Below are 27077 nucleotides of genomic sequence, written 5' to 3'. Positions count from 1 at the left end.
ATAGAAAATTGTCCCAGCTCAAAACTCGACCAGCGAGGTGATGCTGGCTAGCTAGTCCGGACTAGTGCTTCCTGTCAGCAACCTGGGTCACCGTGGAAAAGCAAAGAAACACAAACGCGGACAGCTTTTATCCTTCTTCCGCCTCCTAGTGGCGGGGTGGTGCATTCAAAGGCCCGACAGCCAATGGGAAAACTGCAACTTTGTCACAGGTGTGAAGCAGTTCTTTGTCTCACCACCAGTCTGCCTTGTCCCACACGTGTTGAAGGTAGATTCTCCATTTTGGGGTCTCTGCTTCCAAGTGGCGGCCTGTAGGAGTTTGGTGAAACTGGCTTTGGGATTCACATGTAGGCCAAGATCCTTTGTCTCTGCCGTCAGCTCAATCTGAGCCATTTTTGGTTAAAATCAATGTTTAACCAGCTTCTTGGTCCCCAACATTATTATTTTAATTTGTTCCTTATTTGCTGTATTGTTTTGTCTATATGCATGTGAAAACTCAATAAACATGTAAGTTACAAAAAAAAGAGTTCAAACGGGAGGGATATTTCACAGTTCAATGTGTTTTCAGTGGTGATTTGTTTGACTGCAACATCTTTTCCAAAAGTCAACAAGTAACCGTGGTTAATAATAATGATTTCAATATTGACCAAAATAATTCTTTCCATAATCGAGCAGCCCTATTTTGAATGCAGGACTTTTCCTTGTAACAGAGTATTTCTACACTGTAGTACTTTTATTAAAGTATAAGTTCCGAGTACTTCTTCCATCTCTACTTTTGTGTGGCGTAGTTTAACAGTTTATTATTAAAGTCAGCAAAATGACTCCGTGATGTCACTTTAATTGTTCATAAATTAAACTTTTCATTCGTAAGAGAAAAAGTATGTGTGTGTGATAACTGTTGTTTCTCAGTTGTCCTCTGAGGCCGGCACACTGTGACCACTGGGTGATAATTATCTGGCTGAAGTCAGGCCGCCCCCCCCCCCCCTAGGCCTGGCATGTTGTTGTCCATCCCCGCTAATGACACTCATTACAGTCTCCTTACATCAGCAGCGGGCTTCTGTGGACGCCATATTGGTGTTATCGAAATAGATTGAATCATACTACACACACACACATATCCGCGCTAATGACACTCATTACAGTCTCCTTACATCAGCTTCTGTGGACGCCATATTGGTGTTATCGAAACAGATATACACACACACAAACACACACACACACACTAAAAAACAATCCCAACTTTACTTTGAAGATTCACTTTCAGAGTACTTTGTTACCATACTTTAACCTCTTTGACCTCCTATAACATTACAAAGGTTTATTAAGACCATTGTATATTAAAAAGAAATTACAAAAACGTTGGAGGGGGGTAAAATTTGGAGAAAACCCCCAGAACTTCCGAGATTAAAGACCTAAATTTACAGGCTTTCTAGAATTTGAGTTAGACCCCACATGTGACAGATGTAAACAAAGCACTGCAAACTTATTACATATGTTTTGGACATGTCCAAGAATACATCATTTCCGGCAGTCAGTTTTTTTTCTTTCTTTTTTTAAGATTATTTTTGGGGCTTTTCCCTTTATTTGTAGTGACAGTGGATAGACAGGAAAGGTGGGAGAGAGATCGGGGGATGCAGCAAAGGGCCACAGGTCAAACTCGAACCAAGGACTCAGCCTACATGGCGAGCACGCTCCTACTGGGTGAGCTACAGGTCGCACCCCCCCCGGCACTAAGTTTTCAATACTCTTTCTGAAATAGTAAAGGAGCCAACTGATCCATCCCCTGTCACTGCTCTGTTTGGTGTTATATCCAACCCAGTCTCACGTCAGTTCGTGATGGCATCACAAAAAGAAATCTATCAGATTGTGATACCATCATGATATTGTGAAGATTTACGTTATGGGGTCACGTTTTTTAAACTAATATATTTCAATGGGAAGTATCTTTCGTGATCACAGATTCTTTCTGCCAGTCCAGCTGCAGCAGAGAAGCTGGATACAGCTTTGCTATTGTTGGTATTTTTAGCTCTATAACGGCTGTTTTAATCAACATTTATTCACCAGATCTTATCATGGTTTATATGTATTTCTTTTAATGTTATTATTTTGGTCTATTTCGGCCAGCGAAGCTGGATTGCTTTGTTGTTTGATATTTTTAAAACTATAACACTACATCTATCAACATTTATTTAGATGTTATCATGGTATGCATTTCTTTATATTAATAATATTATTTTGGTCTTATTACCGGTGAAATTTTACAGTAAAAAATAAAAAGACAGAACACTAAGATATGGGCCGAGCTGGGCGCATTCTAAGCCGCTTTCCCACAATGCAGTACAGGCATTCATTTCAGAGAATCGGACAGCGATCAGAGGGTCTTTAACGACAGTATTGGTTCAATGTACATATTTAATCAGTGGTTTTGTCACCAGAAACAACATGTTGCTCAGTTTTGTTCCAGTAAGTTATGCACCGTAATAACGTTTAAAAAAATCAGCTGAATACTCCTGAAGTCAATTTTCAATACTCTTTCTGAAATACTAAAGCAGCCAATTGATCATTACGTTTTGCACTAAACTCTTATTTTGTCTGAATGACCTTCAGAAGGCTAAATCGCTTCTTTTTTTGTTGGCATTTAGGCCTTTATTGTGACCCCCCTATACTTGTTTTATATTAAAAAGTTCAAACGGGAAGAGTATGAAGGGAAATTTCACAGTTCAAGGTGTTTTCACTGTTGATTTGTTTGACTGCAACATCTTTTCCAAAAGCCAACGAGTAACTGTGGTTAATAATAATGATTTCAATATTGACCAAAATAATTCTTTCCATAATCCAACAGCCCTATTTTGAATGCAGGACTTTTCCATGTAACAGAGTATTTCTACACTGTGGTACTTTTATTAAAGTATAAGTTCCGAGTACTTCTTCCATCTCTACTTTTGTGTGGCGTAGTTTAACAGTTTATTATTAAAGTCAGCAAAATGACTCAGTGATGTCACTTTAATTGTTCATAAATTAAACTTTTCATTCGTAGGAGAAAAAGTATGTGTGTGTGTGTGATAACTTGTTTCTCAGTTGTCCTCTGAGGCCGGCACACTGTGACCACTGGGTGATAATTATCTGGCTGAAGTCAGGCCTCCCCCCCCGAGGCCTGCCATGTTGTTGTCCATCCCCGCTAATGACACTCATTACAGTCTCCTTACATCAGCTTATGTGGACGCCATATTGGTGTTATCGAAATAGATTGCATCATAATACACACACACACACACACACACACACTAAAAAACAATCCCAACTTTACTTTGAAGATTCACTTTCTGAGGGCTTTGTTACAATACTTTAACCTCTTTGACCTCCTTTAACATTACAAAGGTTTATTAAGACCATTGTAAAAAAGAAATTACAAAAAAGGTGGAGGGGGTAAAATTTGGAGAAAACCCCCAGAACTTCCAAGATTAAAGACCTAAATTTACAGGCTTTCTAGAATTTGAGTTAGACCCACATGCGACAGATGTAAAAAAATCCCTGCAAACCTATTACATATGTTTTGGACATGTCCAAGAATACATCATTTCCGGGCAGTCAGTTTCTTTCTTTCTTTTTTTAAGATTATTTTTGGGGCTTTTCCCTTAGACATAGACAGGAAAGGTCAAACTCGAATCAAGGACTCAGCCTACATGGCGAGCATGTTCCTACTGGGTGAGCTACATGTTGCCCCTCAGCAGTCAGTTTTCAATACTCTTGCTGAAATACTAAGGAGCCAACTGATCCATCCCCTCTCACTGCTCTGTTTGGTGTTATATCACAGGATATGCGTCTAAGGGCGCTTTCACACCTATAGTTCGGTGGACTCGGTGCATGTTTCATTCGGTTGGCTTTGCGTTCCCACTGAACTTTGTCAAACTCACCAAACACTGTAAACACATGTCACGCTTGTTTATTGGACAGAATATCTGATATATAATGGAACAACACCACATTTATAACGTCTTGGGTTTTCTGATTCTGATTAGGGCTACACGATATTAGGTAAATATCTAATTGCGATAACTTTGACTGATATTGCGATAAGATTCACGATATTGGAGGGAATGATCATGTTTGTATCATTATTTTCATTTTCACTGACTAATATTAAATCTTAAAACATTAAAATGATTATAGTGTGATTTTTGCGAGGATCTGTACCAAACAAATATGTTTTCTGTAGTCTGTAGGATACGATTTGTAGGCCCAGGACGTCTCTCAGCACCACAATACTTCATTCAGAATGGTTTGACACATATTTTGCCATTAACAAATATTTGGATATTCCACTAGTCCATATTGTGATTTCGATAGAATTGGGATTAATTGTGCAGCCCTAGTTCTGATTTAGTGTTTTTAATATTTCAGAAGAAGGCGAACAATGACCAGCTGACAGACAGCGAGAGTAGGAGAGAGAGATGATGATGTCACACAGACGACCAGCGACTTGTGCTCCGACGTGGTCGGATAGCCCTCTACGTGACAGTCTCACTAGGTTGTGTCTCTGGAGCTGCATCTGCACATGGGGAAACCAGACCGACTCAGGGCACGTCAACATCACAGACAGAGACACAAACAGCATGTGTTGTCTAAAGATCTCCTATGTATTTGGAGAGAATAATAAGCATAATGAGCATTATAACTCATATAAAGGACAAACTATTTACATTTCTTCAAATAAGGCCCAAACATTTGCCAAAACTCAAAACAGTGATGATTTTCTTCTCTGTAGAACGGTTTAGAACTGTTATAGACAATCTTTTGTCACATCTAACTATTCGGTTCTATATCCGTGGGTGATCTCTCCTCACAATAAACAATCTTTACGTGGTCTCTCGGATGACGTATTGCCGGCCTTATATGGGCCTAATGTGTTGACGGACCAGCCTTCCATTGGTTGACAAGACATCAACAAGCGTCTCCCAGAGCATCATGGGACACAACATGGACAGTTAGCATCAGAGCTAGCGGCGATCGGCAGTGATAAACAAGCAAAGAAAATCTCAAATTATGGACATCAATCTTGGATGTAACAGTTGAGATTTATTGTTCAAAGACCCCGAAAAACTCTGGACTTCCAGGCTGCATACAATATGATCAATAAGATGCCGTTTTTTTGCCTTATACGACAACTCGGACGTAGACGGGTCAACTAACAGGTTAAAATTAGGGCTGTCAAAATAAAAAAAAATAACGCAGATTAATCCATTCCATATTGACGTTTGACCCGGAGCCGTTCTAGCCACCATTCGACTGTAAAATGAAGGAGGGAGACGAGAATGTGCTGCCTGGATCATTGATTGGAACATTTAGCTACTTGTTACTTCTTCCTGCCAACCCTGGCTACCGAAATCTGGTACCCTGATATGTCTGCTCTTCTCTCTGATGCTCTGAAACGGACGATACAGGCAACACAAATACCACTGCACGTGACGCTAGTTAACACTATACTCGACAGCAGCTAACATTAGCCTACCGCTAGCTAGTAGCTGGATTAAACACTGTTAAAATGCTGACAGCTAATGCTAAACGGTGTAAAGTTTGACTGTGTAGCTGCCGTCGGAAAAACAACACAGACGGTGCGTTCAATGAAACTGGTAAACTACAGCCTCGTGGTGCATTTGAAGTTATTGTAAATGTCCTTTTCCCATCTGGTGGTTGTTTTTGTCGTTCAACAGCAATTTACTAGTGAAATAAGTTATTGTTATTGTTATAGATTATTATCAAATCATTTAATTTTGACCATATGGCCTTAGCAATAAACAAGCCCTTCTTTAATGTCACCGACTGTGGTTTAGTACCCTTCTTTTTTCTTTTCTTTTTTTACTTTCTTAAAAAGTATCGCCTCAGGGACCATTAATTATGTATGCGATTAATTTCGATTAATTAATCACAGACTATGTACTTAATTCGATAAAAAATTTTAATCAATTGACAGCCCTAGTTAAAATATATGTTTGAAACTCACATTGTGGGTTTCTCCAATGTTAACAGAATATCCTTCTATTAGTCTATTACTCAAAAATAAATCTTAAAGCACATGTTAGAAAGTATAGTATGAGCTGCTTTTTCACGCAGATTGAAGGTCAATTAATATTGTGCCTTTTATATCATAACCTAGAAAAGTGGTTCCCAAATCTGGTCTGAGTTCTCTGGTGAGCCCTCTAGTGCAGTGGTTCTCAAACTTTTTTCAATAATGTACCCCCTGTGAAAGTCTCTGTGCCAAGTACCCCCTGACCAGCGCAAATCATTTTTGGGGAAAAAACAAGCCTGTATAAAGAGGTAAATTACAGCGCTGCACCACCCCTGTCTGATTGACTAAAAAACAACTTAACATTTAAATGTATTTTTCATTTACTTCAAATGTTTCAAATACATTACTAAATTAATTTACTATTATAGTATACTTTTTTAGGAGAATTATGCATGATTTATTAAATGAACATATTTTTAAAAAATTCTCACGTACCCCACTGCCTCAGTCTGCTGTAGGTCAGGGGGGGGTGCTGTAGGGGAGGGTGCTGTGTATTATTCTAAAACCTATGTTTACATACACTGATGCAAAGACTGTTTACTGAATATCTTTTTGACTGCTGGACAGACTACAGGACACATATGAACACTATATACAGTATATTGTTTCAGCTGATTGTATCAGCTGTTATAAGACACAAAAGTGGACAACTTCACTACGCTAAAAGCTTTTCAGAAAGGTTGAATGTAATTGCAAATATTTCACTTGTGGAAAAGAACCTTTTGAATGTCTATCATGTATGAGCCTTGTTAACCTGGATACATCTCTTTTTCATTCATTCAACTGTAATATTGGTCAATGAAAAATGTGAGGTTGTTTGTGCATTTAGTTCATGTGACACTGACCTTTTTCCTTCCATATCTATTTTTTGAACATGTCTTTCTGAATATTACCAGGCACAGTTTATGCAACTTACATGAATGTAGGTTTATTGTAAGTGTTGTGTCTACTGTTAAAATAGGACATTTTGCTGAGAAAATTGTAATCTAATTTACTGTACATTGATCTGTTTAACCCTCCTTTTCCTTCATCACTCACTTCTCTTCTTCCAGCTCTGCTGTTGTGCAGACATGAAGAGCAACAACAGCCTGAATCCTTTGTATTTTCAGTTCACTCTGTTTGCAGACTTTGGGCCCCTCAGATATCTGTTCTTCAGTCTGTGTCTGTTGCTCTACATGACTATTGTCTCTGCTAACGTTGTCATTATTCTGACAGTCTGTCTGGAGAAGTCTCTGCATCAGCCCATGTATATTTTTATCTGCTGTCTGTCTTTTAACTCTGGCGCGCTCAGCCGGCTTCTTCCCCAGGTTTCTGATGGACATTCTGTCGGACACTTATTTGATCTCAAGCGTCCATTATGTTTCATTCAGATGTATGTTATTTACACCTATGTAGGATATGAGCTGACTCTCCTCGGCATCATGGCCTATGATAGATTTGTTGCTATTAGCCAGCCTTTACACTATCACAGTAAAATGACATTTAAGATGGTAACACATCTTGTGACTTTTGCCGTGCTCTACCCTGCATTTGCTGTGGGTTTCTTGCTGTATTTTACTGTTCGATTACTGCTGTGTGAAAATAAACTTCACAGGCTTTTCTGTTCCAACTGGCCTGTGGTTCAGCTCTCCTGTGTGGACACAACTCTGAACAACATAGTAGGTGGATCTCTTGTGATAACAACCATCTTCATCCCCCTGTTCTTTGTCCTGTACACCTATCTACGTATTCTGCATGTTTGCAGGAGAAGCTCGTCTGAATTCAGAGGAAAGGCGTTACAGACCTGCCTGCCTCACATCGTGACATTTGTAAACTATTGCATCTCCGTGTTCTGTGAGCCTTTGCTAAGTCGATATAGCATTGATGAAATTAATCTTTGTTATTGTTTTATCGCTGGCGTTTTTGATCATTCCCCCCATTAATAACCCTCTAGTTTACGGCCTGAGTCTGCCTCAAATCAGACGAGTGATTTTTAGCGTTTTTAAAAGATACAGAAAATGATTCCTGCTTCATTATTTTACACACAACAAGCACAGAGAGAAACTAATGAAGCTTTTATTCTGTTATTCACATAATGGGCTTCTAGAATATAGTACCGCCATTTTAACTGGAGATATATTTTGTTTGTTCACATTTATTTTAAACAAATCGGAATACAGCTAAAGAAAATAAATCACTTTCCCCCTTACCACATTAAATATATTAATATGTTTTATATGCATGATCCAAATCATCAGACTGGTTTATAATGGGAAAATTATTTAATTTACAAATGGTTGTTTCATTATTTGTTAAGTATAAATCATGTACTTACAAACATATTTTTCAAGATAGGCTATGTGAACAAATGCTTTACTGATGATTAGTTATGTAAGAACAATGAATTAATAATGATGAACAAACCATTAACTAATAGGCTTACTTACTATGAACAAACCATTTATAATTGTGTGAACAAATACTTTACTCATGATGAACTATGTATGAACAATTAATAAGTAATAATGAACAAACCATTAACAAATAGTTAACTAATGCTTAATAAATGATGAATTGTGGATAGTTATTATAAAGTGCTACCAATACATCATATTATATCATATATACATCATATATCATAGTACTCGTATTGAATTATATTTTGTGACCAAGCTTGAATGTTATTTCTGTATATGATCTTCTCTGTTTCCATTTGTCACCAGTCATATTCTGTATGTAATAACACACATCTCTCATGAGAAATAAAGCATACGGTGTGCTGCTTAATAACAAAACATGTTTGGCTTACTGATTGTTTTCTTCTGGCACAAATAGTTATTGTCTATTATATTATATCAACTTTGTTTTGAACTTAGTTTATTGTGTATCTGAATGCTTCCAGTTGCCCACAGAGATAATATGAAACTGAACTGGACTGTAGTGAGCCATTTGAACTTTTAAATACTGCAGCAGTGTCAAAAGATTTAAAGTTATGTGGAAGTTTCAACAACAACAAAATCCACCAGATCTCATTAACCTCTCCAAAGGAAAAAGCTGCTAACACATAAACAACTTGACCAAACTCTGGAGGCCTGACCTCACAGATGTTGTTCGACTTTGTTTTGCTCAAGTCATGTGACTCTGTCATAATCAGAACGCCACCCGGAGACCTCCGCCAAGGCCAACGGTGAATTTATGTGCTCCTCTGATGGCCAGGGGCGGGGCTAGGTGGGGGGCAAGGGGTGGCACCGGTCCTCCGTTAAATATGATTGCCCCCCCCCCCAAATCCATTGGGCGAGAGTGCTGTCAATCTGACAACTGTGATTCCCATTTGATCAGAGTACTGTCACTCGGCTGCCTGTTCTGCCAATCTTCCCAGCCCTTCTCACATGTTTTTAATTCATGTTTCCATGACTAATTCTTAGACCACGGAACCAGCACTGAAATGATTTTATAATAGTGGCCGACTGAGGCTATAAAAAATGTGTATTGTATTTGGATATACAATTTGTTTAAAATGAAATCAAGTGAAACTAATTATGACTGTAAGGTCTCAATTATCAGAATAACATTATGTTGTTCTATCCTATATCCAATATTTCCTATCTTTCTAAGCAGATTCCCCATGCTGTATTCTGAAAAACTAGTTCATGCATACATGTTATTGTTGTAGCTGGACTATTGTAATTCCTTATTATCAGGTGGCTCTCTCTTACGACTCTCCATTTGCCAAAACAGTGACGTGATTATTTTTCAAGTGCGGATTTTTGTTTACTTGATAAAACATTTTTTTGTGTGTGCTTACATGGACTTCAATTCAATACTTTATTGCCACACAATATATTTGTTGGCAGAACAACAGACAATCACAGCATACCAATTTAGACACATAATAGGAAATGAACACTTAACAAATAATACATAACCCCCACCCCATAAAACATTACATACATCCATTGATGAAGATATTATCAGTCAGATACTTCATACTTCAACATGGCACTACAGCTCTTCTGATAGAGGTGTGTTAACAGAGAAACTACATTCTCTAACAACTGCTTGCTTGTTCTGCCATCTAGTGGTTTCTGCTATTTGTGACAGACTTAACCCTCATGCCCTCCTCTGTAATTTTTGTACATTTTTCTCAAGTTTTCTTTTTCATTTTGTGATAATTTTTGCTGTGTTACTGCTTATGGCATGACATTTTGTAGGAACCTTTCTTTTCAGCCAAATTTTTTAAATCCAGTGTTTTTTACTCTTACATGTCTTTTATACTTAAATGATTCATTTTGTACCCTTTGGACACCTTCGTGGCAAAAATGTCCACGCACACAAAACTGTTATTAAATCATCATATATCAATATTTTTTTCATAAATCACTTAAACAACGAACCTAATCAAAACCACCAAACATTCAATCATTTTCAGGATTCTAACCCTTTAAATGCCAGTTTATGTATTTGAAGTATGTCATTATTAATAAAAAAAAAACACAGAAAATGATTTTATTCCCATATAATGAATAATATGTAGATAGGGCTTTGGTGGGGATTAGAGGCTTGGATATGTCAAAGATAAGCAACAAAACTGATTTGATTGCATTAGTATTTTTTATGTAGTTCCAGATAGTCCCTTTGGACACCTTCGAGGCAAAAATGGCCCCATTGACTTCCATTATAACCACATGTTTTGATCTCACTGCCTTTACAGTATAAAACCATGCATTCTGTAATGTCAGCATTTCATTTGGAAGAAAACTAGTCATATTTGACATTTTTACAGTATTTCACTAGATTCAACCATTTTGCCCTTGTAGGCCGATGCATGAAATTATAGTTATATTATGGAGCTCTGTGTGTGTGTTTGTGTGTGTGTGTGTGCGTGCGCGTGTGCATGTGTGCGCGCGTGCGTGTGTGTGTGTATATGTGTGTGGGTGTGTGTGTCTGTGTATATGTGTATATTTGTATGTGTGTGTGTGTGTGTGTGTGTGTGTGTGTGTGTGTGTGTGTGTGTGTGTGTGTATGCGTGCATGTATGCATGTCTGTGTGTGAGAGAGAGTTTGTGTAAATCTGTAAACAAACAATGATAATTTTAGTGGTGAAAAAAGCACCTTACTTTTGCCAGTTATATTATGGAGCCGGTGTGTGTGTGTGTGTGTGTGTGTGTGTGTGTGTGTGTGTGTGTGTGTGTGTGTGCGTGCGTGCATGCATGCTTGTCTGTGTGTGTTTGTGTAAATCTGGGTGAAAAAAGGGCATCTTTTGAAGGATGTATGTCATGTGTCTTTGAAGACGTGCTTGAATAAAAACATTGTCTCCTGCATTTGTTGTAAACAAAACCAACTACTAGTGTGTTCATGCACCTGGCTCTAGAGAAGGAGAAAGACCTGGAGCAAAGAGAAGGAGCCTTTATCTTCCAGCCAACTGCAGGACTCATCTGAAGATGACACAAGTTTCTGGAGTCTGACAAAATGGTCACTGGAGTCCTTCAACTCTGTGAGTGCCTCTAACCCTTCCTCTGAAAGTGGAGAGGACACTGAAGATCCTGTCCATCCTAACATTGAATGGACAGTGAAGAATTGTAAGTCTGGTCTCCATCTAATACTGAGAAGCTGCACAATATTCAAGCACCGACCGCGCATGATGCCAGAGCCCCGAGATATGCCATATCAAGAATCCATGATGTGGCATCCTCTTTCCACCTTTTCTTCACTCCTGACTTGATCCAGCTGATTCAGGAAATGACAAACCTACACGAGAGGGAGGTGTTCAGTCTCAAGATGGAGTGATGTGGATGCTCAAGAGACTCAAACATACATGGGACTTCACACTTGGCTGGTGTGTACCGGTCCAAAGGGGGAATCCACCCCGGAGCCTGTGGGATGTCCATAGTGGGAGACCAGTCTTCAGGGCCACCATGTCCCACAAACCATTTGAAATGATAAGCCAGTTTACAGCAAATGCAGGAGACAATGTTTTTTATTCAAGCACGTCTTCAAAGACACATGAAATGCATCCTTCAAAAGATGCCGGTTTTCAGCCCTAAAATGATCATTGCTTGCTTACAGGTTTACGCAAACTCTCTCACACACACACACACACAAAAAACACACAAACACACACACACACACGGCTCCATAATATAACTGGCAAAAATACAATGATTTCATGTATCGGCCTACAAGGGCAAAATGGTTGAATCTGGTGAAATACTGTAAAAATGTTAAATATGACCACTTTTGTACAAAATGAAATGCTGACATTACAGAATGCATGGTTTTATACTGTAAAGGCAGTGAGATCAAAACATGTGGTTATAATGGAAGTCAATGGGGCCATTTATGCCTCGAAGGTGTCCAGAGGGAGTATCTGGAACTACATAAAAAGTACTAATGCAATCAAATCAGTTTTGTTGCTTATCTTTGACATATCCAAGCCTCTAATCACCAACAAAGCCCCATTCCCCTATGATTTATTTTATGGAAAATAATTAATGTTTTGTTGGGTTTTTCATAAATAATTGTTACTTCAAAGATTTAAAACTGGCATTTAAAGGGTTAACATCCAGAAAATGATTAAATGTTTGGTAGTTTTGAGCAATTTAGAAGTTGTTTAAGTGATTTATGAAAAAAAAGCAGAAAACAATATTGATATAAGGTGATTTAATATCAGGTTTTTGGACATGTACATTTTTGCCTCGAAGGTGTCCAAAGGGAGTATCTGGCACTATGTAAAAAATACTAATGCAATCAAATTAATTTTGTTGCTTATCTTTGACATATCCAAGCCTCTAATCCCCACCAAAGCCCCATCTACATATTATTCATTATGGAAAAAAAATCTTTTTTTGTGTTTTTTTTGTAATAAAAAATGAAATACTTCAAATAAATAAACTGGCATTTAAAGGGTTAAAATCCTGAAGATGATTGAATGTTTGGTAGTTTTGATTAGGTTACAAGTTGTTTAAGTGATTTATGAAAAAAAGCAGAAAAATATATTGATATATGATGATTTAATAACAGTTTTTGTGTGCGTGATATTTTTGCCACGAAGGTGTTGAGAGTACGTTTTTTTAAGGAGGGCATGAGGGTTAAATAAACCCCATAGAGTTTAGTGCAGCAATGGTTTTTTTCCCCAGATATGATTTCATGCACATACTGTAATCAACCAGAAACTGTTAAACATGAACTACCATAATGTATCTATGATGAGGAACGAAGGGAACTATCAACACTATAGGAAGCGAAAAATAATAACATAAAGGGAACCGGAAACATGCGATTACTTTTGACTTGACAGGGTCTTCTTGTGGTCTGTAAAGTCATTCTGTCTGACGAGGACTGAGGATGTCATGAGATGGTTGTCATACACAAGTGAAATAAAGTGAATTAATTTATGGTTTTGGTAAAGGACTCATTCTTTTGATTGGCTGAAAAAATGTTTCAGAAAATGTTTGACTGCAGTCTCCTTACACACCACTAGGTGACAGCAAAACTATTGAAATAATGTCAATCAAGTCACTTCTGGTGTGTCTGTGTGTGTGTGTGTGTGTGTGTGTGTGTGTGTGTGTGTGTTGTGTGTGTGTGTGTGTGTGTGTGTGTGTGTGGGTGTGTGTGTTGGGTTTGTGTGTGTGTGTGTGTGTGTGTGTGTGTGATTTAGGAACTTGGCCATATGTTCACTAACTTCTTGCTAATATTTTACATTATCCATCACAATATGATTATTTACTGAAGTAAAAGTAAAAGCAGAGAGCTGCGGTCAGTCGGAAAAAAAACTCTGAAAAACTCCGACACCAGAGAGAGGATACGAGAGGACTGGGAAGCCTGTCTACAAAACAAATCAATGTCAAGTATCGGGAGATGTGACTCAGTTAGGCCCTATGTGATGACGACGGGATGGAGCCTAGGTTAAGGTAGCGGTCTTTAGTGCTGTCGCATTACTGCAATGTGAAACTAAAAGTGGATCAGAATGTATACATTGTAATGAAAACATGGACATTGGTTTGGACTTTCAGGTGTGGAAAGGGGCCGAGGCTAGAAGGGATACAGCTACGGCGACGAAGCACCAAAACCACTAGTTTAAGGTTAGGAAAAAGATTGTAGTTTGTGTTAAAAACAACTTCTGATGAACCAACACTGGTTTCCTGGGTAAAAGTATTAAAATTATATTATTAGATTAGATTAGATTTTGCGAGACGTCACATTATTTTGTGTAACTTCCAGCCATAGCTGTGTCCCTTCAGGCTACAACCGTGAAAAGGCCCTTACACAGCACGGAAACAAAGTCTTCGCTCTATTACACATCTCTCCTACCCAAATACAGCTTGTATGTGATGCTGCCGACGGGACGCTATCTTCAGTTAAACAAACACACAGAAATCCAACTTAGAGTTAGCTGTTAGTCCAAGAAACATAGCTCAAACACGAAAACGAAAACCAGTCACCAGCTACGACAATGTCCTCTTAGCAGGGAAACACGCTGTCGTCCTCTCTGGTCCAAAACCTGTTGTCCTACGAATCAGCAACCATCCGCTGTTCGCTCCGACCTTAGCTAGGCACACTAGCACATTTGTTCTAAACCACTGCTTTTAGACAAGAAAAGTCCCATAGTGTACACCTCTTTTACTTCGTTACTAACTATTCCAGTGTCTCTCGATGTTTTTCAGTGTTTTCCACTCTCCTCCTGTCTCCGCTCAGCCGTTTTGCTCTGGCACATATGCGAATGTATACAGCGCATTCAGAATATGTCTCAATCTGGGTTTTTACTGCAGTTTGTGACAGTTTACGGCCCCTTGCCTGTTTATATGACGGTCAGCTCTGTGCGTTGCTATGATTACTGTACACAAACCAACCAGCAGACAATTTCCAGCGTTGCTGTAGAGATACTACTTTTAAACATTATCAAAGACTTGGAAAACAAAAGATTTTTGGATATGCTGTGTTCACACAGGTGCGTGCCTATGTTCCCATATTTCTAAGGTTTTTGTTTTTACTGAAAATTAGGCCCTATGTTCCCACAGCCCTATGGTCCCACAGCCCTATGTTCCCACATCTCCTTTTTCATGAATTTGTATCAGATGTTATCCCCCTTTCTCTCAATTTGGTAACCAATTACACCCAACCTATTATCCTGTGGCAATGGACTACATGGAACATATGGCTGTGGGAACATAGGGCTTTGGGAACATAGGGTTGACCTTGTTCACACGCTCCAACAAGTCCTCCACCGCTGGAACACTCTGAAATATTCTTATTTTGCAAACTGGAATACTATGCACATGTAAACGTAGTCGCAGCTTCACCTGCAAAAACCTCACAGAGTGTCTTTGCTCCATGTCTCTCCCTTTGCGCCCCTTATTCAGTCAGTTTAAAGGCCTCTTCTCTAAATTAAACAACCCAATATGTTTGTAGTTATTGTCCAGAACGATGCATCAAAGTCTTTTCTGCTCTGACGGCGCGATCAGCAGGACGACAGTTTGTCAGTGCATTCCCAAACTGTTAAAAAAAACATGAGCCTTTTTTTCTCTGGTACTGCTGGGGTTAAAGGGATAGTTTGGATGTTTTTTTTGAAGTGGGTATTAGTATGAGGTACTTATCTGTAGTCAGTGTATAGTATTTTGCAGAATCGAATTATATTTATACAAAATATAATCAGAAAAGTAAGTATGAGGGTGCCTAGGGTTGTGTACCGAAATCCGGTTCCACTATAGTGGTAGGAATCGGACCGGATTAGAATGCAAAGTTTGGTTGCTCATTTTGGTTCCACTTAATGTATCGACTGAAATATTTATTATTATCCGAAATGGACGTCAAAATATCCCCCTTTCTCTGTAGTCTACCGTTGGCTAGCTACCGTAAATGTAGGCTACTTTTAAAGTGCCCATATTATGAAAAAATGTGGGGTGTTCTTTTGTGTCTCTGGTGCTTCCACACACATACAAACTTTGAAAAAAAAACATCCATGGTGTTTTGAGTGAGATACGGTTTCTGAATGTGTCCTGCCTTCAGTCTCCTAGTGAGCTGTTCAAAATCGGCTCGGACTGTGACGTCACAGTCCGAAATGAGCTGGCTAACCACAACCGTTAGCTCGTAGCGTTAGCATTAGCATGCTAATGCTAGCTTTAGCATGCTAACGCTAGCATGCTACGTCGTTCTCAATAGCAAAGCACTGCTACAACACACACAAGTTCACCATAATCTCCAAAAGAACTACTTCCATGTGCGCCCTCATTTAGAAGTCTCCCAGCTAATCCTGCCTTGTAACTGACCAAAGTTGGAGAAACAGGCTTTCTTTTACTGTCTCTAGAGTTAGCTAGCTGACCTGCTCTACATCTGAGCTACTGAGCATGTGTGAGTGCAATCAAAGATAGTACAGAAGAAGAAGATGAAAAGAGGTCTCACTCTGTAGCTAAAACAGAAACCAGGTGAAAAGAGGATCTGCAGCAGTGAGAGAGAGCTGTGCAGTACAACAACAATATGGTGTTTGTTGAAAATTAAACCATGTAAACCTATTCTGGTACAACCTTAAAATACAGTTATGAACCTGAAAATGAGCATAATATGGGTGCTTTAAAATGGCATCCCCTCTGGGCTAACCAAAACTGAAATTTTTCAGTTTTTCAAGAATCGGTTTAGGAATCAGAATCATTTTAAAAGTACCCGTTCTGCATCGGAATCGATACCCAACCCTAGGGGCGCCCATATGAAGAGGTTTATTCCTCGATGCGGAGGCCGAGGGTTCAAATCCGACCTGCGGCAGGTTTCCTACATGTCTTTCTCCACTTTCATGTCTAAGCTGTCCTGGTGATTAAAGGTGGAAATGCGGAAAAAATAAGATAAAAAAATATATATATATATATATATATATATATATATATATATATATATACTGTATATATATATATATATACTGTATATATATATAATATGACTAAACTACCCAGCAGTAAATTAATTCATTAAAATGAGCTCTACCTTTATCAGCTGCAACATTAAAGTCGTCAACACATTAATGCAGCAACAATTAGAATACAAAAATATAATATGTATTATTCTGCAGAATGAGTACCGAGTTCTTTTGTACTTTTACTTGAGTAACATTTTAAAGTAGGGCTGTGCAATGAATCACATTTTGATGGTGATTTTGATTCCGGTACTAATGATCACAAAAACAACGTTATCTAGAAAAACTATTATTTTGCACTAAACTCTTATTTTGTCTGAATGACCTGCGGAAGGCTAAATCACTTCTTTTTTTGTGGAATTTAGGCCTTTATTGTGACAGCCCTATACTTTTTTATATTAAAAAGTTAAAACGGGAAAAGTATGAAGGGATATTTCACAGTTCAAGGTGTGTTGATTTGTTTCACTGTTTCAATAATTGCAACATCTTTTCCAAAAGTCAACGAGTAACCGTGGTTAATAATAATGATTTCCAGTGTCGTGCCTGAACGCGTTCATTGAACGATAGTTCATGAACTTGTTCATATTTTGGGCGAACGTGAACTGAACGTACCGTATTACTGCCTGATGAACGTTCCTGTGAAGTCCTTCATTCTGGTGTCTGTGAACGCCACGCTCTCTCGGTTTAACTTCGTCCAATAGGGCGTCAGATTTCTATAGAGCCTTCCAGGCCAAAACCTGGCTAAAACACACTGTAAACAGGCCTTCATATGTAGCGGAAAAAACCAACACAGTCTCACTCCCTACTCGTCAAATGTATGACGCATGGTCAAGGACCCTGGCGTCAAGTTTCAACGAAATAGGGGTACCCTTGACGTTATTTTTCGACGAGGGGGTCCGTCAGATAGACATTCATGTTATTCCCTCATCGTCGGATATTGACGAAAGAAAAAAACACGCCCCCGCCCCTTAACTCGAAATCTATGACAGTTATTATTGGTATTTTTTGCCCAATAACCACTGTTTTAATCAACATTATTCACGAGATATTATCATGGTTTATATGTATTTATTTTAATGTTATTATTTCGGTCTATTTCGGCCAGGGAAGCTGGGTTGCTTTTTTGTTGATTTATATTTATACAGCTTCTGTGGCGTTTCTTATGGGAGTTGTAGTTTTAAAGTATATTGGTATATTTCTCATAAGTAGAAGTTGGCAGTGTATAATTTTGGATACACCCTGGGGTTTTTTTGCGATGGAGAACACACTGGTGTCATCAGATTTTAAAAATCGAATCGTTAAATAGGTGAAAATAGCTTATTACCATATTTGACAGTGCTTACAGTAGGTACAATTTGGTGACCATAGCTACATGACAGCTGATGTCCAGAGCTTTCTATAACAGCTGGTCTTATGTGTGTAGCACCTTCTGTTGCTAAATGACAAGCCTTCATACATGTACTGGGTTCAAGGTTCAGAGGTCAATATCTCAAAGCAGGAGTAATGTATCCTCTCCAGACTGACATATGTTACTCTCCAGGTTGAGACCTTTCCAACGATGTGTTTGCTATAGTCCTACGACAACGTTTTAATTTTTACACATCATGGAGACCACTTAGCAGGAGATACTTTATTGTCCCCAGAGGGATATTTGCCTTGAGTTCAAATGCTTCACAAATAACACTTGACATATTGTTTTATCATACAGCTGACATACTTACAATAAAAAACAACATGAACAAAGTGATATAGACTAGACTGAAGCACATCTTACAGCAACAATCTATTGCTCATCTTTCACAAACAGTGACAAGAGCAACACAACCATGCTTCATATCATAAAGCTGTTGCACACCCTCAATCTCAAGCAACATTATTTAAAGTTTTAATCGAGGTAGGTCCATATTAGGCCTATAGTTTAGAAATGTTAAGTTTACCCATATCTTCTGCCAGAGGATAAGAGCTCATACTTGGCATGGAGAATAAAGATAGAGCAGACCATATTCTGTGTGCTTGCCTGGAGAGACTGGTTTCTATTCCTCTACACAACCTTCATGACAGTCATATTAATATGCTCTGTAATGCAGCCTTGTATAACACAAACCATCTCGAGAGTTATCTCAACTTCAGTTTCAAAAGGGGGGGGGTCAGCTTTTCTTAGACATGAGTAGGGGGACAAGGAAAAAAGGTTGGGAACCACTGCTCTGACCCATGTCATGACCCTTTTCTCAGCTTGTGAAATGGTTGAATGAGATGTGTGAGTTTTGTCTTTGTGCAGTAGGGCTGAGGTAGAAGTGTGCCAAAAATGCCAAAACACATGTTGTATATGTATACATACCCAAACAAAGCTATATACATCTTACTCTGTGAACAAAAACCTCAGCAAAAATTTGCTTATCCTTTTAATTTCCTGAAAATGCTTCCTAAAACTAGTCCCTTCTTAATTTTGAAAAGGTAGTCTCAGTAAAGGCTACAAAGGTTAGGATGGCTACAAGCTGTAACCACGGTGTTTGATATGAGGATCATCTTCTGAATTTAATAATTAATATGTTAGGCCTACCATAAATTGATATTTCAAAAAAGTAATTTATTTAAAACAACTAATAATGCAGTGTGATTTTTAAATCAAACTAAGTCCCACACATAAATATACTCATGTTTTTCTCCTTTAGTCTTTGCTATTAATATTCATCAACTGCAAAATTAGAAAATTGCGTTTTTAAATAACTATGCATGGAAAATAAAATAAAAAATGCTTCTCTTTGTATATAGTTTATTGTTTTTCACAACAGTACAATTCAAAACAAATGGAAATTAGTCAAACAAGCCATTAGGCTGTATTTCTAAACACTCAACTGTAGGTTTTTTATATAGTATATATAAGGCAAATCAAAGTGCTAAATATAAAACACCATTTTTTCATTATTAGTATTTTATTGTGTAAATTCTCAAGTACAACGTGGAACATTCTTTCACAGACGAGGTGTGGAATTTCCACGTCACTTCCGCTGATTCGTTTAAACGTAGACAAATAAATGAAACAGTATTTTGATATTATTGCTATCTTTATTGTTTAACTCCTCAAATACAACGTTAGAAAAAAACATCAATATTACGAATATTATATATTTTTATCTTCGTATCCGCTGAGCGGGACGCGATATTACGAATCCCACTATGGCCACGCCAAGACCCGCCCTTCAATAGCGTTCACACGCTACTATTGGCCAGGCGTCCATGCTTACATGTACAGGTCCTATCCCCTGACCAATCCCCTAACCCTAACCTTAACCACTCGAGGTGAAATGCCTAACCCCAACCAATCAAGCTGCTTCGTAGGGCGGGTCTTGGCGTGGCCATAGTGGGATTCGTAATTTTGCGAGCGGGACGTACTACGTCACTTCCGGAGTTTTCCGCGGATTCGTTTAAACGTTATTATGGTTCATAACTTACTGGAACAAAACTGAGCAACGTGTTGTTGCTGGTGACACAGTCACTGACTGTATATATGTATATTGAAGCGATCCTGACGTTAAAGACCAGCTGATCGCTGCCCGATTCTTTGAAATGAATGGCCGCATTGCATTGGGGGATATCAGCTTTGAATGCGTCCTGCTAGGATCATATCGTAATGTTCTAATTACAGCATATACTGTAATATTTCACCGGTAATAAGACCGAAATAATATTATTAAAATAAAGAAATGAATACCATGATAACATCTAAAGAAATGTTGATAGATGTAGCGTTATAGTTTAAAAAATATAAATCAACAAAAAAGCAACCCAGCTTCCCTGGCCGAAATAGACCGAAATAATAACATTAAAATAAATGCATATAAACCATGATAATATCTCGTGAATAATGTTGATTAAAACAGTGGTTATTGGGCTAAAAATACCAATAATAACTGTCATAGATTTCGAGTTAAGGGGCGGGGGGCGTGTTTTTTTCTTTCGACGATATCCGACGGTGAGGGAATAACATGAATGTCTATCTGACGGACCCCCTCGTCGAAAAATAACGTCAAGGGTACCCCTATTTCGTTGAAACTTGACGCCAGGGTCCTTGACCATGCGTCATACATTTGACGAGTAGGGAGTGAGACTGTGTTGGAAAAAACACCCAATCTGGCAACACCAGCCACCAGTGTCTCACCGCCACATGGGTCATCCAATCAGAAAGCAGCGTGGAGGCTTCGTATGATCATTTAAACCAGTTTTATGACGAGGTCCGTGAGGATGGAAAAATCTGACATTTCTGTGCAAACTTTGCCTGCCGGCTTTCAAAAAGAAAATCGGCACTTCAGTCCCATCCACAGCAGACCTGAAACGGCACGCAACATATGGAAAAAAAGAACTATGAACTAGTTCATTTTTGGAACTGTGAACTTTTGAAGTATGAACTATGAACTGAACTAGTTCATTTTAAAATTTGTGAACTGAACTTTGAACTAGTTGATGTAGAAAGTGAACTTTCCCAACACTGATGATTTCAATATTGACCAAAATAATTCTTTCCATAATTGAGCAGCCCTATTTTGAATGCAGGACTTTTCCTTGTAACAGAGTATTTCTACACTGTGGTACTTTTTATTAAAGTAAAAGTTCTGAGTACTTCTTCCATCTCTACTTTTGTGTGGCGTAGTTTAACAGTTTATTATTAAAGTCAGCAAAATGACTCAATAATGTCACTTTAATTGTTCATAAATTAACTTTTCATTCATAGGAGAAAAAAGTATGTGTGTGTTTGTGATAACTTGTTTCTCAGTTGTCCCCTGAGGCCGGCACACTGTGACCACTGGGTGATAATTATCTGGCTGAAGTCAGGCCTCCCCCCCGAGGCCTGGCATGTTGTTCATCCGCGCTAATGACACTCATTACAGTCTCCTTACATCAGCAGCGGGCTTCTGAGGACGCTATATTGGTGTTATCGAAATAGATTGCATCATACTACACACACACACATGGTGTTATATCACAGGATATGCGTCTAAGGGCGCTTTCACACCTATAGTTTGGTGGACGGTGCATTTCGGTTGCATTTTTTATTTGGTTGGCTTTGCGTTCACACTGAACTTTGTCAAACTCACCAAACACTGTAAACACATGTCACGCTTGTTTATTGGACAGAATATCTGATATATAATGGAACAACACCACATTTATAACGTCTTGGGTTTTCTGATTCTGATTAGGGCTACACGATATTAGGAAAATATCTAATTGCAATTACTTTGACTGATATTGCGATAAGATTCACGATATTGGAGGGAATGATCATGTTTGTATCATTATTCTCATTTTCACTGACTAATATTAAATCTTTATTAAAACATTAAAATTTTCTGTAGTATGTAGGATACGATTTGTAGGCCCAGGACGTCTCTGCAGCTCCACAATACTTCATTCAGAATGGTTTGACACATATTTTGCCATTAACAAATATTTGGATATTGCACTAGTCCATATTGTGATTTTGATAGAATTGGGATTAATTGTGCAGCCCTAGTTCTGATTTAGTGTTTTTAATATTTCAGAAGAAGGCGAACAATGAGCAGCTGACAGACAGCGAGAGTAGGAGAGAGAGATGATGATGTCACACAGACGACCAACGACTTGTGCTCCAACGTGGTCGGATAGTCCTCCACGTGTCTCACTAGGTTGTGTACAGTAGAGCAAAAAAGTATTTATTCAGCCACCAATTGTGCAAGTTCTCCCACTTAAAAAGACGAGAGTAATTTTCATCATAGGTACACTTCAACTATGAGAGACAAAATGAGAAAAAAAAATCCAGAAAATCACATTGTAGGATTTTTAATGAATTCATTGGTAAATTCCTCGGTAAAATAAGTATTTGGTCACCTACAAGCCAGCAACATTTCTGGCTCTCACAGACCTGTAACTTCTTCTTTAAGAGGCTCCTCTGTCCTCCACTCGTTACCTGTATTAATGGCACCTGTTTGAACTTGTTATCAGTATAAAAGACACCTGTCCACAACCTCAAACAGTCACACTCCAAACTCCACTATGGCCAAGACCAAAGAGCTGTCAAAGGACACCAGAAACAAAATTGTAGACCTGCACCAGGCTGGGAAGACTGAATCTGCAGTAGGTAAGCAGCTTGGTGTGAAGAAATCAACTGTGGGAGCAATTATTAGAAAATGGAAGACATACAAGACCGCTGATAATCTCCCTCGATCTGGGGCTCCACGCAAGATCTCACCCCGTGGGGTCAAAATGATCACAAGAACGGTGAGCAAAAATCCCAGAACCACACAGGGGGACCTAGTGAATGACCTGCAGAGAGCTGGGACCAAAGTAACAAAGGCTACCATCAGTAACACACTACGCTGCCAGGGACTCAAATCCTGCAGTGCCAGACGTGTCCCCCCTGCTTAAGCCAGTACATGTCCAGGCCCGTCTGAAGTTTGCTAGAGAGCATTTGGATGATCCGGAAGAGGATTGGGAGAATGTCATATGGTCAGATGAAACCAAAATAGAACTTTTTGGTAAAAACTCAACTCGTCGTGTTTGGAGGAGAAATAATGCTGAGTTGCATCCAAAGAACACCATACTTACTGTGAAGCATGGGGGTGGAAACATCATGCTTTGGGGCTGTTTTTCGGCAAAGGGACCAGGACGACTGATCCGTGTAAAGGAAAGAATGAATGGGGCCATGTATCGTGAGATTTTGAGTGAAAACCTCCTTCCATCAGCAAGGGAATTGAAGATGAAACGTGGCTGGGTCTTTCAGCATGACAATAATCCCAAACACACCGCCGGGCAACAAAGGGTGGCTTCGTAGAAGCATTTCAAGGTCCTGGAGTGCCCTAGCCAGTCTCCAGATCTCAACCCCATAGAAAATCTTTGGAGGGAGTTGAAAGTCTGTGTTGCCCAGCGACAGCCCCAAAACATCACTGCTCTAGAGGGGGATCTGAATGGAGGAATGCCCCAAAATACCAGCAACAGTGTGTGAAAAACTTGTGAAGACCTCTGTCATTGCCAACAAAGGGTATATAACAAAGTATTGAGATGAACTTTTGTTATTGACCAAATTATTATTATTATTATTATTTTATTATTATTATTATTATTATTATTATTATTATTTTCCACCATAATTTGCAAATAAATTCATTAAAAATCCTACAATGTGATTTTCTGGATTTTGTTTTTTTCTCATTTTGTCTCTCATAGTTGAAGTGTACCTATGATGAAAATTACAGGCCTCTCAAATCTTTTTAAGTGGGAGAACTTGCACAATTGGTGGCTGACTAAATAATTTTTTGCCCCACTGTATATAGAAGTAGTATATAGAACATGGGGAAACCAGACCAAATCAGGGCAAGGACGTCGACATCACAGCCAGAGACACAAACAGCATGTGTTGTCTAAAACAGATCTCCTATGTATTTGGAGAGAATAATAAACATAATGAGCATTATAACTCATATAAAGGACAAACCATTTACATTTCTTCAAATAAAGCCCAAACATTTGCCAAAACTCAAAACAGTGATGATTTTCTTCTCTATAGAACGGTTATAGACAACCTTTGGTCACATCTAACTAATCTGTTCTATATCCTCGGGTGATCTCTCCTCACAATAAACAAGCATTGCTAGGTCTCTCGGATGACGTATTACCAGCCTTATATGGGCCTAATGTGTTGACGGACCAGCCTTCCATTGGTTGACAAGACATCAACAAGCGTCTCCCAGGGCATCATGGGAAAAAACATGGACGGTTAGCATCAGAGCTAGCGGCGATTCGCAGTGATAAACAAGCAAAAAAATCATCAATACATCAATCTTGGATGTAACAGTTTGGATTTATTGTTCAAAGACCCCGAAAAACTCTGGACTTCCAGGCTGCATACAATATGATCAATAAGATGCTCAACTCAGGCACAGACGGTTCAACTAACAGGTTAAACTATATGTTTGAAACTCACATTGTGGGTTTCTCCAATGTTAACAGAATATCCTTCTATTAGTCTATTACTCAAAAATAAATCTTAAAGCACATGTTAGAAAATATACTATGAGCTGCTTTTTCACGCAGATTGAAGGTCAATTAATAGTGTGCCTTTTATATCATAACCTAGAAAAGTGATTCCCAAATCTGGTCTGAGTTCTCAGGTGAGCCCTCTAGTGGAATCCTCCAGTAACAAGCGTAGTCAGTGTGTGACACAGCGTAGCTCCCTTTGGACCCTGTGTGTACAGGTTGCTGCTCTCAGTGTGACAGCAAAACAGGATAAAAGTTCAGCTGCTGCCTCAGTCTGCTGTAGGTCAGGGGAGCTGTAGGGGGGGGTGCTGTGTATTATTCTAAAACTTATGTTTACATACACTGATGCAAAGACTGTTTTCTGAATATCTTTTGACTGCTGGACAGACCACAGGACACATATGAACACTATATATATACAGTATATTGTTTCAGCTGATTTTATCAGCTCTTATTAGACAGAAAAGTGGACAACTTCACTACGCTAAAAGCTTTTCAGAAAGGTTGAATGTAATTGCAAATATTTCACTTGTGGAAAGAACCTTTTGAATGTCTATCATGTATGAGCCTTGTTAACCTGGATACATCTCTTTTTCATTCATTCAACTGTAATATTGGTCAATGAAAAATGTGAGGTTGCTTGTGCATTTAGTTCATGTGACACTGACCTTTTTCCTTCCATATCTATTTTTTCAACATGTCTTTCTGAACTATCTGAAATGTGTTACTTGTGCAGAATGTTATCAGGCCCAATTGTTAGAAATGTGCAGTTTAAGCAACTTACATGAATGCAGGTTCATTGAATGTGTTGTTTCTACTGTTAAAATAGGACATTTTGCTGAGAACATTTTTATCTAATTTACTGTACATTGATCTGTTTAACCCTCCTTTTCCTTCATCACTCACTTCTCTTCTTCCAGCTCTGCTGTTGTGCGAACATGAAGAGCAACAACAGCCTGAATCCTTTGTATTTTCAGTTCACTCTGTTTGCAGACTTTGGGCCCCTCAGATATCTGTTCTTCAGTCTGTGTCTGTTGCTCTACATGACTATTGTCTCTGCTAACATTGTCATTATTCTGACAGTCTGTCTGGAGAAGTCTCTGCATCAGCCCATGTATATTTTTATCTGCTGTCTGTCTTTTAACTCTCTGTACGGCTCAGCCAGCTTCTTCCCCAGGTTTCTGATGGACATTCTGTCTGACACTCATTTGATCTCACGTCCATTATGTTTCATTCAGATGTATGCTATTTACACCTATGCATCATGTGAGCTGACTATTCTGAGCATCATGGCCTACCGATAGATATGTTGCTATTTGCCATCCTTTACACTATCACAGTAAAATGACATTTAAGATGGTAATACATCTTGTGATTTTTGCCGTGCTCTATCCTGCATTTGCTATGGGTTGCAGTCTCTTTCTTACTGTTCGATTACCGTTGTGTGGCAATAAACTGAATAGGCTTTTCTGTTCCAACTGGCCTGTGGTTCTGCTCTCCTGTGTCGACACAACTCTGAACAACATAGTAGGTCAGTTTATTTTGATGACAACCATCTTAATCCCCTGTTCTTTGTCCTGTACACCTATCTACATTATTCTGCTTGTTTGCAGGAGAAGCTCGTCTGAATTCAGAGGAAAGGCGTTACAGACCTGCCTGCCTCACATCGTGACATTCATGACCTATTCTTTCTCTCTCTTCTGTGAGCTGTCATTGACTCGATTTGAGGCTGATAAAATGAATCCTATCATCACATGTGTTTTATCTTTAGAGTATCTGATGATCCCCCCATTAATAACCCTCTAGTTTATGGCCTGAATCTGCCTCAAATCAAGGGAGTGATTTTTAGATTTTTGAAGAAGATGCCTGCTGCAAAAATGTAAAACTTAACATGCACATATAGCAAACTATATATACGGTATCTCTAAGCCACAAGAATACATTCTAGAATATGTTAAATGTTTTTTCCATAGATCTTGTTTGTTATTACATTCATTGTAAGGTGGACTATGAAAAGCAAGATTTGTTCAACCTGAACCAAAAGAATGATATTAACATTGCAGACGCATGGTTCAACTAACAGCTCCACAGGCTAAAATAAATCTTTTAAACTCACATTGTGGGT

General features: G+C 38.7%; 1 protein-coding gene and 1 pseudogene across 1 annotated transcript; both read left to right on the top strand.

The window, feature by feature from the left end:
- The first annotated feature begins 7134 nt into the window (after window positions 1-7134).
- On the top strand, window positions 7135-8065 carry LOC120569413 (annotated as a pseudogene).
- Window positions 8066-25890: 17825 nt separating this feature from the next.
- Window positions 25891-26690, top strand: LOC120570536 (olfactory receptor 6N1-like). Its single transcript, XM_039818928.1, is given in 3 exon segments — window positions 25891-26250; window positions 26252-26483; window positions 26566-26690. Coding segments are annotated over 3 exon segments (651 nt in total). The 3' UTR covers window positions 26625-26690.
- Window positions 26691-27077: the final 387 nt, after the last annotated feature.

The sequence above is a fragment of the Perca fluviatilis genome, chromosome 12 (assembly GCF_010015445.1).
Source record: "Perca fluviatilis chromosome 12, GENO_Pfluv_1.0, whole genome shotgun sequence".
Taxonomy (NCBI): domain Eukaryota; kingdom Metazoa; phylum Chordata; class Actinopteri; order Perciformes; family Percidae; genus Perca; species Perca fluviatilis.
This window is presented reverse-complemented; position numbering and strand designations above follow the sequence as displayed.